The sequence below is a fragment of the Marmota flaviventris genome, chromosome 14 (genome assembly GCF_047511675.1).
Source record: "Marmota flaviventris isolate mMarFla1 chromosome 14, mMarFla1.hap1, whole genome shotgun sequence".
In the NCBI taxonomy this organism is placed as follows: domain Eukaryota; kingdom Metazoa; phylum Chordata; class Mammalia; order Rodentia; family Sciuridae; genus Marmota; species Marmota flaviventris.
Window position 1 is genome coordinate 6766932 of NC_092511.1, and position 11970 is coordinate 6778901.

The window sequence follows — 11970 nt, forward strand, 5'->3', positions numbered from 1 at the left end:
ACCAGGTTCCACTAGATCTGCCCAGTGCCTGGCTCAGTCCAGAACAGAAATGGCTCCGAGGGTCAACCTCAGTGGAGCTGCAGGGCTACAGGCGCTCTGGCTGCCCTGCTCGCTGCCCCCAGCGGGGGGATGCCTCCACAAAGAGCAATCTGGTCATGAGGACGGTTCTTCAGGGACACAGGGACCTGCTTGTTCTCAGGTCCTTCCCTTAACTCACTAGCTTACCCACAAGGGTCCCTTGGCCCCTCTGGGTACCATCCATCTGTAAGAGAGGGCACCCTCTCTTGAAGCCAAATGTACAAAGCTGGATGAGGCCGAGAGGACAGAGCTCCTCACTCGTCCTCCACCCCTCTCCCCGGCACTGAGGCTACCTGGTGGTCGGCAGAGCTGGGTTTGGAAAGGACTGACTCACTTTAGGGGGCTGTTCTCCAGCTGGGCCCAGAGATGATGCAAGAAACCCCCAGACCCAGCCTGGGAGGAGGCCCTTGCCAATTAAAGGTATACCGCGAGGGTCAGAAAAACCCCAGTGGAGGGGCGGCCAGTCAGCCATCAAGAATAACTTCAGGGGACCTGGTAAGGGTGGAATCTCTGAGGAGGTGGTCACCATTGTGGAGGTTACCACGTGGGGTAAGAGGAGCACCTAACTACTGAGTGGTCAGCCCCACCCAGTCCAGAGCCAGGCTGCCACCCTAACACCACCTCCAGCTGTTTAGCAGCACATGGGGGTGGGGAAAAGGCTGGCGGGAAGCTGGAGTCATGGACACGGTTTGAATGTCACCTTGCGGTCTGTGTGACTGAGCTAGTGTCGAGCCCCTCCTTCACCTATGAAGCCAATTTGCAGCCTCTGTGACATCAGTAGTATATCATCCTGTCAAAAGGACAGTTTGGAGTTAGACCCTCTCTCCTCCCTAGGCTTTCAATTCTGCCAAGAAGCAATACACACAGTTTAGTGGGTTTTGATCTTTGGTTTTGCTTTTTACATGGGACAGTAGTATGTGAATGTTCCTCACTCTGCTGTCACAATTAGTCTAGCTTGGTGGCTGCTCCAAGTCAGCACCTGCAGACCTGTCCAGCTCCTCAGCAGCACTGTGTCCCAGTCCACTGGTAATTTCGGCACCCTCTTGTGTCGCTGGGGTTTTCAAACACAGTTACAACGCCACGATGAGGTGTCTTGTAAGAGCCATAGAAATTCTTAGAGTGCCAAGCCAAGGATAACGTGAATTACTAGTACTGAAACATTCCCTCAGAATTTTCTAGATGCAGCGTGTCAGCGTGCCTGTCCACACTGTGTGCTGAGAACTCGAGTTTTGCCAGTCTGACAGGTGAAAAAAACATGCACTTCATACTCATATATTAAATGTTCATATATGAGCATGTTTTTCATGTTCAGAAAGTTGTCTTTTTTGGAGCACCATGCTCCTGCCCTGTCCACTTTCCATTGGACTCTTCCTTTATGCATTTATTGGGAGTTTTTATTATAAAAATCAGCCCTTTCCATCATGTTGTCATTTTCCCCTTCTCTTACCTTTTGACTTCAAATGTTCCCAGCAGTTCTAGTTTGTTACATTTGAAACTTTCCTCTATCAATAATTTATTATGGGCAAGGCCATGAAACACCTATAATCCCAGAAAACTGGGAGGCGGCGACAGAAGGATCCTAAGACCCTTGTCTCTCACAAACACACATAAATGGCGGGGGATATAGCTCGTGGTAGAGCACCTCTGGATTCAACCCCCAGTACAAAAAAAAAAAGATGAAAATAATTTTGGCATGAGTTGGGGATATTTTTCCCAAATGATTACCCAGTTCCCCCAAAGAGTCTGAGGCCTGATAATGCCACTTTCTTTCTGCTACTGGGGATTGAACCCAGGGAACACTTTCCCACTGAGCTACATCCCCAGTCCTTTTATCTTAACACAGGGTCTTACAAATGGCTGAGGCAAGTCTTGAATTTGCAATCTTTCTGCCTCAGCCTCCTAAAATTGCTGGGATTATAGGTGTGCACCAACACACTCAACATCAACCCCCCTTTTTAAGAAGCTCCAAGTGATCCTACGGCAGTTTATGGTTTGGATACAGGGGCTCCATTTCCCTAGCTCTCCTCCCATGGGGGCTGACTCCAGCACCCCCAGGAAGAAATGGTCACTAGTGGCCTTGGTGGAGCTACACTTGCTTCAAACCTCAGGTCTACGATGCCCAATATCTGTACAAGAGCAGACAATACCATCTTCAACGGTTAACATTTAGGTTAGATAACAAATTTAGGGCCTGGTGGAAACAGTGCGTGGTGTTTACACAGCTAGGCCATGGGATGGCTGCTCACAGCCTCTATTCCCGCTTGCCAAGCTCACTTGCCTATTCCCATGTTCAAGGAACAGGGGTCTGAGACACACGGGGCCAGCGGAAGAGGCTGTAGTATGAGGGGCAGGTTCATCTGGGGCTCCTATGCCCTCACTGTCCCTGCCAGTGGTGGACATTTTATCTGGCTGTGTGGAATTTAGTATGCTATTACTTTTTTTTTTTAAATAATCATCTCTCCCTTTTCTTAAACACAAGCTCAGTACTGCCACAGTGATCTATAGGTCTAAATTTTTTAAAATGGAACTCCCAACTTTAGACTAAGATATTTCTTCTGCCATCCCCAACTCCAGTCACAATCTATCTTCTCCACTGGCCAAGAAACTTTCCATCTTGGTGGACTAAAACCATTATACCCTGGGTCCAGGAAGGGAGACGAGAGCTGGTGACAAACCAAGCTGAGCAGGACTTTGGGGAAGGTAGCTCTTGAAAAGGAGTAAGTCCTCTCCCTCCCCTTACCTGGGTGAACACTGCACCAGCTGGAGGGCTTCCACAGGGTAGTTAACAAGTCATACCCTAGAACAGAAGCTGCAGTTATCCTGTCCCTCAACAATGGTCCTTACAAGGGCAACACTTAACTTCCACGGTGGGGGTTAAATATGAGCCTGCCATCCTTTCTGCAGGAGCAGGGGTGTTGGGAACACAAACAACATGAATGGCCAGTGGTCAAGGTCAGACAAGAAGGTAAAGATCTACATGTGAAATAATTACTGTTGTTGAATTTAATATGGTAAGTTGACTGCCAAGTGCTAGGCCCTGTCACATGTATAAGTGTGAAATCAAGGTGGAAAGGGGAACACCTGTAGTTTCTGTAGGCAAGGTTCGAAGGGCCTCATGTCCCTCCCTTGGGCATTGGCTACGATAGGGCAGGCAGGCATATTGTATCCCTCAAAAGGCTCTGGGCACCCAAGTCCATCCACAGCCAGCTACAAACACTCAGGGTGGACAGATGTGCAGGGTCCAAAGGGTGTGGTCTTGGACCATCCATCCATTTCCCTCTACCTAGTACAGATTAGATCCATCATGAGAATCTGCAATACAGGATCCTCTAACCACCTGGAATGGACACAGTGCACAAATCCCAAGACCTAATTATTTCAAGATACTTTATTTTCAAAACAGGTCACAACATTAAGCTTTTGGCCCATATTCTGCCACTGTACAAGCTACAAATGCTTGCTGGGCAGCTGAGGGGGCACTCTTTAGTAGCTTGTTTGAAAAGTGAATAAAAATCCATATAAAACAAATATTCAAATAGTTTCCATAGGAACACAGATAAGTGTGACCCCATCTTCTAGTCGTCCGTATTGCTGCATCTGTGCCAACCCTACTCTTACAAAGACATTTCAAAACTAGCAGTAATTAAGTTAAATGGTCCCCCCAGATCCCTTAACTTAAGCTAAATCTGTAGTGAACAGCTACAGAGCGGCATCTACACGTTGATACTAGTGGAGGCGCACGCTGCCGGGTGACGTTTCATGCTGCTTTCCTGAGCACAAGACACGGGCAGAGTGCCAACGTCCTGCTCCTCCACTTCGGGTGGGAAGCCATGGTTCTGGATTTGCTGCATGCACTGCCTGAGAGACAAAGAAGGAGCACATTCAAAACCCCAGTCACTTCTACCTGGGCAGGCACCATGAGAGTAACTCATCCATGACAGCACGTCCTTGGTCTCTTACACTCTCAGGAAGTAATTCAATGTTTATTCTTGGTTATTTGTTGAAGTACTGGGAATTAAACCCAGGGCGCTGCACATGCCAGGGAAGCACTCTACCGCTGAACTACATCCACAGGCCTCCCCTCTACCCCCACCTCCTGTACTGGAAATTGAACTCAGGGACACACTACCACTGAGTTACATTATCAGCTCTTTGAATTTTGAGACAGGGTCTCACTAAGTTGCGAAAGGCTGGCCTCAAATTTGTGATCCTCCTGCCTTACCCCCTGAGGGGCATGAGCCACTGTGCCAGGGCAGTGTATTTTTAAAACAAGCATTTCTGGGCTAGGGTTATAGCTCAGCCAGTAGAGTGCTTACCTCATATGCACAAGGCCCTGGTGGGTTCAATCCCCAGCACCACAAAAAAAAAAAAGCATTTCTTCAAAATTATCTGAAAACCTGAATACACAGTGATACTGAAGAGATTTTCTTTTGGGGGGGCTTCTGCTAAGCACTGCACCAAGATGCCTTGTGCATGCTAGGCAAAACTCTTACCACCAAGACACATGCTCAGCCCAGGTACCTACTCTTGTTAAAACCATAAACATGCATGATTTCTACTCACCATGTTGGTCCGGACATCACATAATAGATAGTTGGCCTCTGGAATCCATTGAAAGTAGAAGCAGCAGCAACAGTGTATGCACCCATGTTTTCAAAAAGCATCCAATCACCCACATGCATTTCGGGAAGGTCACAGCGCTCGACAATCCGATCAAGGCCATCACAGGTCGGTCCCCATATGCTGGATGAATAATACTTCTCATCTGGTTTAGGTCTCTATGTGATAAAAAAATTATTGCTTAATTATACTCGTTTATCAAATATCCTCATTGCTTTAGACAGCATGTTCACAAATTACCTTCTGCAGCAGGGGCTTTACATGTGCATGATCATAAAGGATGCAATTAAATGATCCGTATACTCCGTCATTCACATAATACATAAAGGTCTGTTCACTTGCCTCATCTTCATCTAGAAAAACAGATTAGCCTTAATTACTACTTTTTCTTCCAATTTTCAGTTTTATGTGCAACAATTCACCCTGACCATCATACATACCATCAGAGCCTGTCTGTTCCTTTAATACAAGTTTTTTGGCAATGATATTAACTGCAAGCGTGAAAGCTGAAGCAACATAATATCTTCCTGGTTCAGCTATGATTCTCACTCCAGAGTCTGATGGAAAGTATTTGTCCAGTGCTGGATTGATCACACTGGTGATCTAAAAGAGTGACACAGAGCAGCCATTTATTATGAAGAGTTCACATGGAGGAGAAAGATCACAGCGCCTTGTGAGTAACAGTAACAGGACATGACAAGAGCAGGCACCAGCAGAAGCAAAAAATTAAAAAAAAAAAAATCTCCCTGGAAACCAGTCTGTGTATCCCTGTTATTTCACTTGGGTGATTCCCCTCTGAGTACCATCTCTGCCCTTTTAAGATGTTAGGGGCCAAGCAGTGACGCATACCTGTAACTCCAGTAACCTGGGAGGCTAAAGCAGGAAGATCACCAAGTTCAAGGACAGCCTGGCAACACAGTAAGGCCCAGTCTCAAAAAGACTAGGGATGGGGGATGTGGGTTGTGGCTCAGTGGTAAAGTGCTCGCCTAGCAGGTGCGAGGCCCTGGGTTCGATCCTCAGCACCATATATAAATAAATAAAATAAAGGTATGTATTGTATCCAACTACAACTAAAAAACAAATATTTAAAAACAAAAACAAAAAGACTACAGATATAGCTCAGTGGTATGACACTAGCTGAGTAGGCACAACCTGAGTTAGATGGCCCCACCAAAAAGTTATGGATATGACTTTATCAAATAGTATGCATGCCACAAGGTCAAAACCTTTCCATTCTGCCTTCACTCACCTCTACAAATAACAATGCATATTTACTTTAGCAACTCAAGCGTCACATTACAGCTTGGCTTCCTAAAGGACTATAAATATTTAGATTGTGCCAAGTCTAGCAAGGCACACCTAGGTTGCTTGCTCGCCTTCTCTGCCACTATCTGCACAGCTGCACTTCTGCTCCTCTTCTGCCATAATGGCGACTGGACCCAGGGCACTCTACTCCTGAGGTCTACCTCCCGTCTTCTTTTACTTGAAAAAAACTTAAGTTTTTAAGTTTTCCAAGCTGGCCTTGAATTTGTAATTCTCCTGCAGATTCCTAAGTCATTTAGACTACAGACATGTGCCATTCTGACCAGCCACAGTAGCATCCCCCCAACCCCGGCCCCAGTATTGGGGAATGAACCCAGGGACATTACCACTGAGCTACATCCTCAGTTTTTTGAGACAGGGTCTTGCTAAATTGCAGAGACTGGCCTCAAACTTGTAATCTTCCTGCCCCAGCCTCCTAAATCACTGAGCTTCCAGGCATACGCCACCACAGCATTTGTTAATGTAGTAATCAATAACAACCCAAAAATTCTGGGAAAGCTTAGTTTAGAAAATGGTATTTAGTACAATTTTAAATAACACAAGTCACTCAAAATATTAACACTAAAGATATTGATTTTCATGCTTGTTTAGCCCCTTTGGTACTAGTTAAAATATTTAGGCTTTGAGGGCTGGGGTTGCGGCTCAGTGGCAGAGTGCCCACCTCCCATGTGTGAGGTGCTGGGTTCAATCCTCAGCACCACATAAAAATAAAGATATTGTGTCCATCTACAACTAAAAAATTTTTTTTTTAATTTAGGCTTTGAATAATTTTAAGAAGGCACTTGCTAAAAAACAACTACTGTGTAATCTGTCAGAAATTACCTCCTCAAACTTAAGCTTCACATCCTCAGATCCAGGGAAGCCACCACCAATATCCAGCAGACACATGCTGAAACCAGCCTCAGCCTAGAGCCAAGAAGATTCAAGAGGTCACACAACCAGATCTGCTGACACACCTGCCCAACTTCACTAAGACTCTGTACTCACTCCCATGTCAAAGACACAGCGGGCGTCAGAGATGGCCTGCACGAAGGTCTCAGGATCAGTGCAGCCACTCCCCACGTGAAAGCTGTGAATAAAAGGACACGAGACGCTCTTTCTATTTCTCCAAACAGTAGGTAAAAGCCTGTAAAACTGACACTACTTAAACATTTCAGCTGCTGACACCAAGATCTTACCTGACACCAATGACATCAATATTTAATTCTTTAGCTCTTTCCAAAAGAAGTCTGCTGGTTTTGAGTGTGGCACCGAATTTAACACTGAGACGACAGACTGCTTTGGAATCATCAGTAGCAATCCGCAAAACCAACCTAGAACAAGGAAAGCATATCAAATCTCATGACAGATCACTAAGAGCTATGGTCAAATTACACAAAACCCGCCCTAAATATCAGCTGTTACTTCGTGGTTGGTTGTATCTAACATAGTTATACTCATCACCTAAGAATTCAACCTATTTTTTACTCCAGCATAAAAACAGAATAATTGGAAATTTAAGTTTGCATGACAAGAACCTATAATGCCTACCCTTCTCAAATGCCTCAATGGAGGGTAACTCACTTTGCCTTTGGATGTGCTCTGGCAACCTTCATCAACTCAACTTCACTGTCAAAAGTCATCATTTGGACTCCAATACTGGCAGCATATTTAATTTGAGACACCTGTTTACAAGGATTTGCATAGATAATCCTCTCCGGAGGCACTCCGAGACTCTGCACCAACTGTATTTCAGTCTGAAACAGAAGACTGGTGTCATGCTATACATACACAGCTAATAAGTACAATAAACAAAAGCATGCAAAGGTGTCCTGTGAGCACCCTTCGTTAGCATTTAATGCCCAAGAAAAACTCTGGCCTGCAGGATCATTTTATAGAAATATCTGGGAACCCTGCTACCTTTGCTTACCTTGCTAGCACAGTCAAATCCTGTCCCAATGGCAGCTAAGGTCTTCACTATGGCTCTGCTATCATTGCATTTGACTGCATAAAAGGGGGTAACACGAGGAAGAGCTTTTAACCACCTTAGATGTTTCTTTAGAATGTCTCCAAGGTCTGCGACATAAAAGGCATCCTTATCGTCCTGAAATGAAGTGGATACAGGAACTCATTAGCCGCCTTGCAATATTCTAATTAACATGCAGCCTCCCTTCTTTCCATACGTTGGATGAATTCTACTCGTATAGTCACTGACAGGCTACCACCATTGTCACAATCTATAGTTAATTAAAAATCTGAGTCACAATCTATAGTTAATTAAAATTCTGAATCCCCAACAAGTCACGTATACGGCACCTCATTTCCTTTCCAAGACCCAAGTTCCCCGCTGGCCCAGCACTCTCAGCTGCTGCCATTGGGGGGGGGGGGGGGGGGCTTCCATACTTACAGAAGAAGACACTTCATTAATTTTTTGGTCCAAAATGTCCTTGGCAGTAAAGCCTTCATCGAGGAAGTGGCAGTCAAACTCTTCATTACTAAAGTTGTTCATGGCTCCTGGATATGCCTCAGAAATGCAACAAGCTGCAAACAGGGTGAAAAAATTAACTCAGAAGCCACAGCAATACAATCTTAAGATGAATCTGTAACAAAATTACAAGTTGAATACTTACATGGAAACTAAGAGATGAAATTTAAAGAAATTATTTCCAGCTTCTCTCAAAGGTAATTCTCCAGGAATTCCAAACCCCGTGTCCTCGGTCCAGCAGTGGAAATATTCTGAAACAGAAACACATGAGAATTTCTGTCTACCTTAGAATCTCATCAAGTTGATGGACCAGGCATTATGACAGCATATGAGACACAGAATCAAGCACCCAGTCTAAGTAGACCACTCAATGATGTGTGAACCTCTCTTTTTCCTAGGTGTGACACGATCCCATAAACCTCTGCAGTATCTGAAAACCACCAGATTCAAAACTAAGTTTTTTAAAGCAGCACACTAAAATTCCACATATAATAATGGCACATCTCAGAAGAAGCATTTCAAACATTTGTGCCAAAAAACAATTGTAGAACGCAGGTTTCAGAGGCTTGTCTGTACTTAGATTACTGATACAGATACAAGCTTTATGTCAGTTTTCTTATTTCAGAGCTGTTTAAACTCTTTAGAAACTTAAAAGAACATTATAGCAACTATATGCAGTCCAAAAAATCCTGCCATTTCCTACCTCCACAAAGTTTTTCTTTGGTATTGGTACTAGGCATTGAACCCGGTGGTGCTTTACCACTGATCTGCATCTCCAGCAGAGTTATTTTCATTTTGAGACAGGGTCTGGCTAAACTATCACACTGGGCTCAAACTTGGAGACCCTCCTGACCTAGCCATCATGAGTCACTGGGATTAAAGAATGTGCCACCTCACCCAGCTTAACCAAGTCGATGTACAATAATTTCAGTAACCAGGAATATCCAGAGTGCTCAACTTAAAAGTACTCATAAATTTTACAAGAATTTCATGAATGAATTTTCATGCCACATTGCTGAAAAAAATCTTTTTTAATATTTCAAATCAGTATAAGATATAGTTGCAATTATGTAAAAAGACAAAACAAAACAAAACAAAACCCAAACAATAGTCTTGAACCAGTGACGGCTACCAAAATAGCAATTCTAGAAACTCCAACTGTCTTCATAGACCCTCTAATGTTCGCTTAGCTATGAATGATAACCATTTGGGAGTAGTTTCTGGCTAACTATTAATTTACAAAAAAGCAATAACATCAGGTTAGTAATAAAAGCCACTGTCCTTGGGCATCACAGAATGTGATGTTAGCAAATGAGTTTTCTTTAAATTACTGAATCTTTAAAATTTTCTGCCAGGTAGGGCTTTCTTTTCTCCACTGTGCAACCCTCTTCAGTGCCAGCAGCCTATAGGCAGAGGCCAGGCAATGGTTCGGGGCCACAGTTTGCTCTAGCATGGAACACTATGAGAGACCCAGGGGGACGGGCCTGCCATAAATCCAAACCCATGCATGGTGGAACTTGTTTTAAAACCTCAATTTAACAGGAACTTCTTGGCACTGTCAGCCTCCTAAGTTGCCTAAATAACCCCTAGGGGGAAAGCAAGAGACTAATGCCAGCAAACTCATTTTGCCTGTATATATAACGTTTTCAATTGACTAAATGGGCTCAAGCAATAACTTCTGAAGCAAGGCTCAAGCTTAAACTTGGAAAGCCTTATTTCTTTGAAGTACAACAGTAGTATTCTGCTTTCTTGTATCTTTTAAAGATTTACTTGAATAATTTATCCGAAAATTTTTACTTAATAACACCTTTTGGCATCTGCATAGCTAAGTCATTTTAAATGATGACCCGACTGGCATTGGAGTAATGCTGGAAGAGACGTACTAATAGCAGACAAACTTTTTTAGATTTGAATAAAGGAGGCCAACACATTCTTACGTCTTCCCCAGACAGTCCTGCAAGGCTCTGCTCCCCACTTTAAATTATTTAGGAATCTAACGACACAATCAGCCTTTTCTGGAAACCGATCCGCCCGAGCCAGGCTCCTTAAATACCAAGTCATTCAAAGAGTCCTTAAATTAGCCATCCGCAGTCATGGCCGGCCGGGTAGTTATCGGTTACGCCCGGGCAGCTCCCGCGGTCCACGACAGTGTCACCTGCTCTGTACACTCAGCAGAAATAAAAGCTCTGAAGAGAGGAGGAGGAAGAGGAGGAACCCGCAGGGCAGCCGGGCCCGCGAGCCCTGCACCTGCCGCGGGCGGCCCACAGCGCCGGGGGCCCAGGGCCCCCCGGAGCTTCCGGCCGGCGCGGCTCGGGGCCCGTGGGGGCCGCAGGGACCCCTCGGGCCGGCAGCGCGCGGACACTTGGGGCCGGGACGGGTCTAGCCAAGGTCACGGCCCGCAGCCGGCTCCGCCACCACGTGTCCCCGGCAGACGGCGCGGGCCGCCGGACACGTGGCCGCGCCTCCCTCCCGCCGCCTGCTCACCTCAGAGCGCCCGGGCGCCGCGGGCCGGTCCCATGGAGATGCCGCCGCCCGAGCTGTGCCGCGCCGGAGCCGGAGCCGGAGCCGGAGCCGGAGGAGCGCTCGGCCGCCCCCGCCGCGCCCGTCAGCCGCCTCGCTCCCGCCCGCCCGAGACGCCGGCCCGAGGTGGCGCCGAGCTGCTGGCTGAGGGCGGCCGGCCGCGGCGGCTGCAGGGACTGACAAAGCCGACTGCGCGCCGCGCCGTTACTTATACTGCGCGCGTCGTCATGGAGACGCACCAGCTCAAACCAGCCGCGATCGGTTCCGGCCGGGAGGCCTCGGGGGAGGGGCGGGGGCTAGGCGACCGCCAACCCGGGCCCGGGCGCCGGGGGCGGGGGGCGCGGAGGGCTAAACGTCAGCGACTCCGAGTGCCGCCCGCCCCGCGCGTGCTCGCCCTCCCGCGCCCGCAGCCTCGCGCTCCGCCCGCCCGCGCCCCGCCCGGCCTCGCGCCCCGCCTGGCCCTGCGGCAGGCTCGCGCACGCGCGCCACGCCGCAGGCCCTTCCGGCCTGGGCACGGAGCCGGCACGCGCACGCGCACCACGCGCAGGCTTGTGCCCTGCGGCCGCCTGGGCGCCTAGGCGCCGCTGAATTGAGAGGTTGATCGTCCCTGAATTTCAGCATCTGCGCATGCAAAACAGTTTTTCCACTTTCGTTTAATGTCTCGTGCGCTAAGGCAGAAAGGGAATTTCGGGCTCGATCTAAGATCGAGTGCGCCGGCCGGCTCACGGGCCTCGTAGACCCAGCCCTGGGGTTGCCGGCCTCAGCTGCGCGGCACTTACACGCCTGTGGCAGGGACCTAGCGGTGATTCTGGTGCAGTTCCCCTTCTCACCGGTGAGGAGCCATGAGGGGCGTGCCGAGGGTACCAGATTGTTAGCGGTACCCAGGTGCTGGCGGGTCACCCTGCCGATAGAACATGGAGATGTCCTACCAGATGGCATGCAGCAGTGGCATGCAAAGGTGCATG

At 47.4% G+C, this 11970-nt stretch overlaps 1 protein-coding gene and 1 non-coding gene across 2 annotated transcripts; both read right to left on the reverse strand.

The window, feature by feature from the left end:
* Nucleotides 1–3451: 3451 nt before the first annotated feature.
* Odc1 (ornithine decarboxylase 1) lies at nucleotides 3452–11149 on the reverse strand. The gene is made up of 12 exons (XM_027937860.2): nucleotides 10970–11149; nucleotides 8631–8736; nucleotides 8408–8541; nucleotides 7931–8104; nucleotides 7585–7757; nucleotides 7200–7334; nucleotides 7009–7090; nucleotides 6844–6927; nucleotides 5139–5301; nucleotides 4939–5051; nucleotides 4642–4856; nucleotides 3452–3936 (listed from the first exon to the last, which is right to left on the reverse strand). Exons 3-12 carry the CDS (start codon nucleotides 8507–8509, stop codon nucleotides 3792–3794), a joined length of 1386 nt encoding a protein of 461 aa, XP_027793661.2. The 5' UTR covers nucleotides 8510–8541; nucleotides 8631–8736; nucleotides 10970–11149; the 3' UTR covers nucleotides 3452–3791.
* Nucleotides 9859–9992, reverse strand: LOC114094721 (small nucleolar RNA SNORA42/SNORA80 family). Its single transcript, XR_003583121.2, has one exon. It is a non-coding gene; the product is annotated as a small nucleolar RNA SNORA42/SNORA80 family (small nucleolar RNA).
* Nucleotides 11150–11970: the final 821 nt, after the last annotated feature.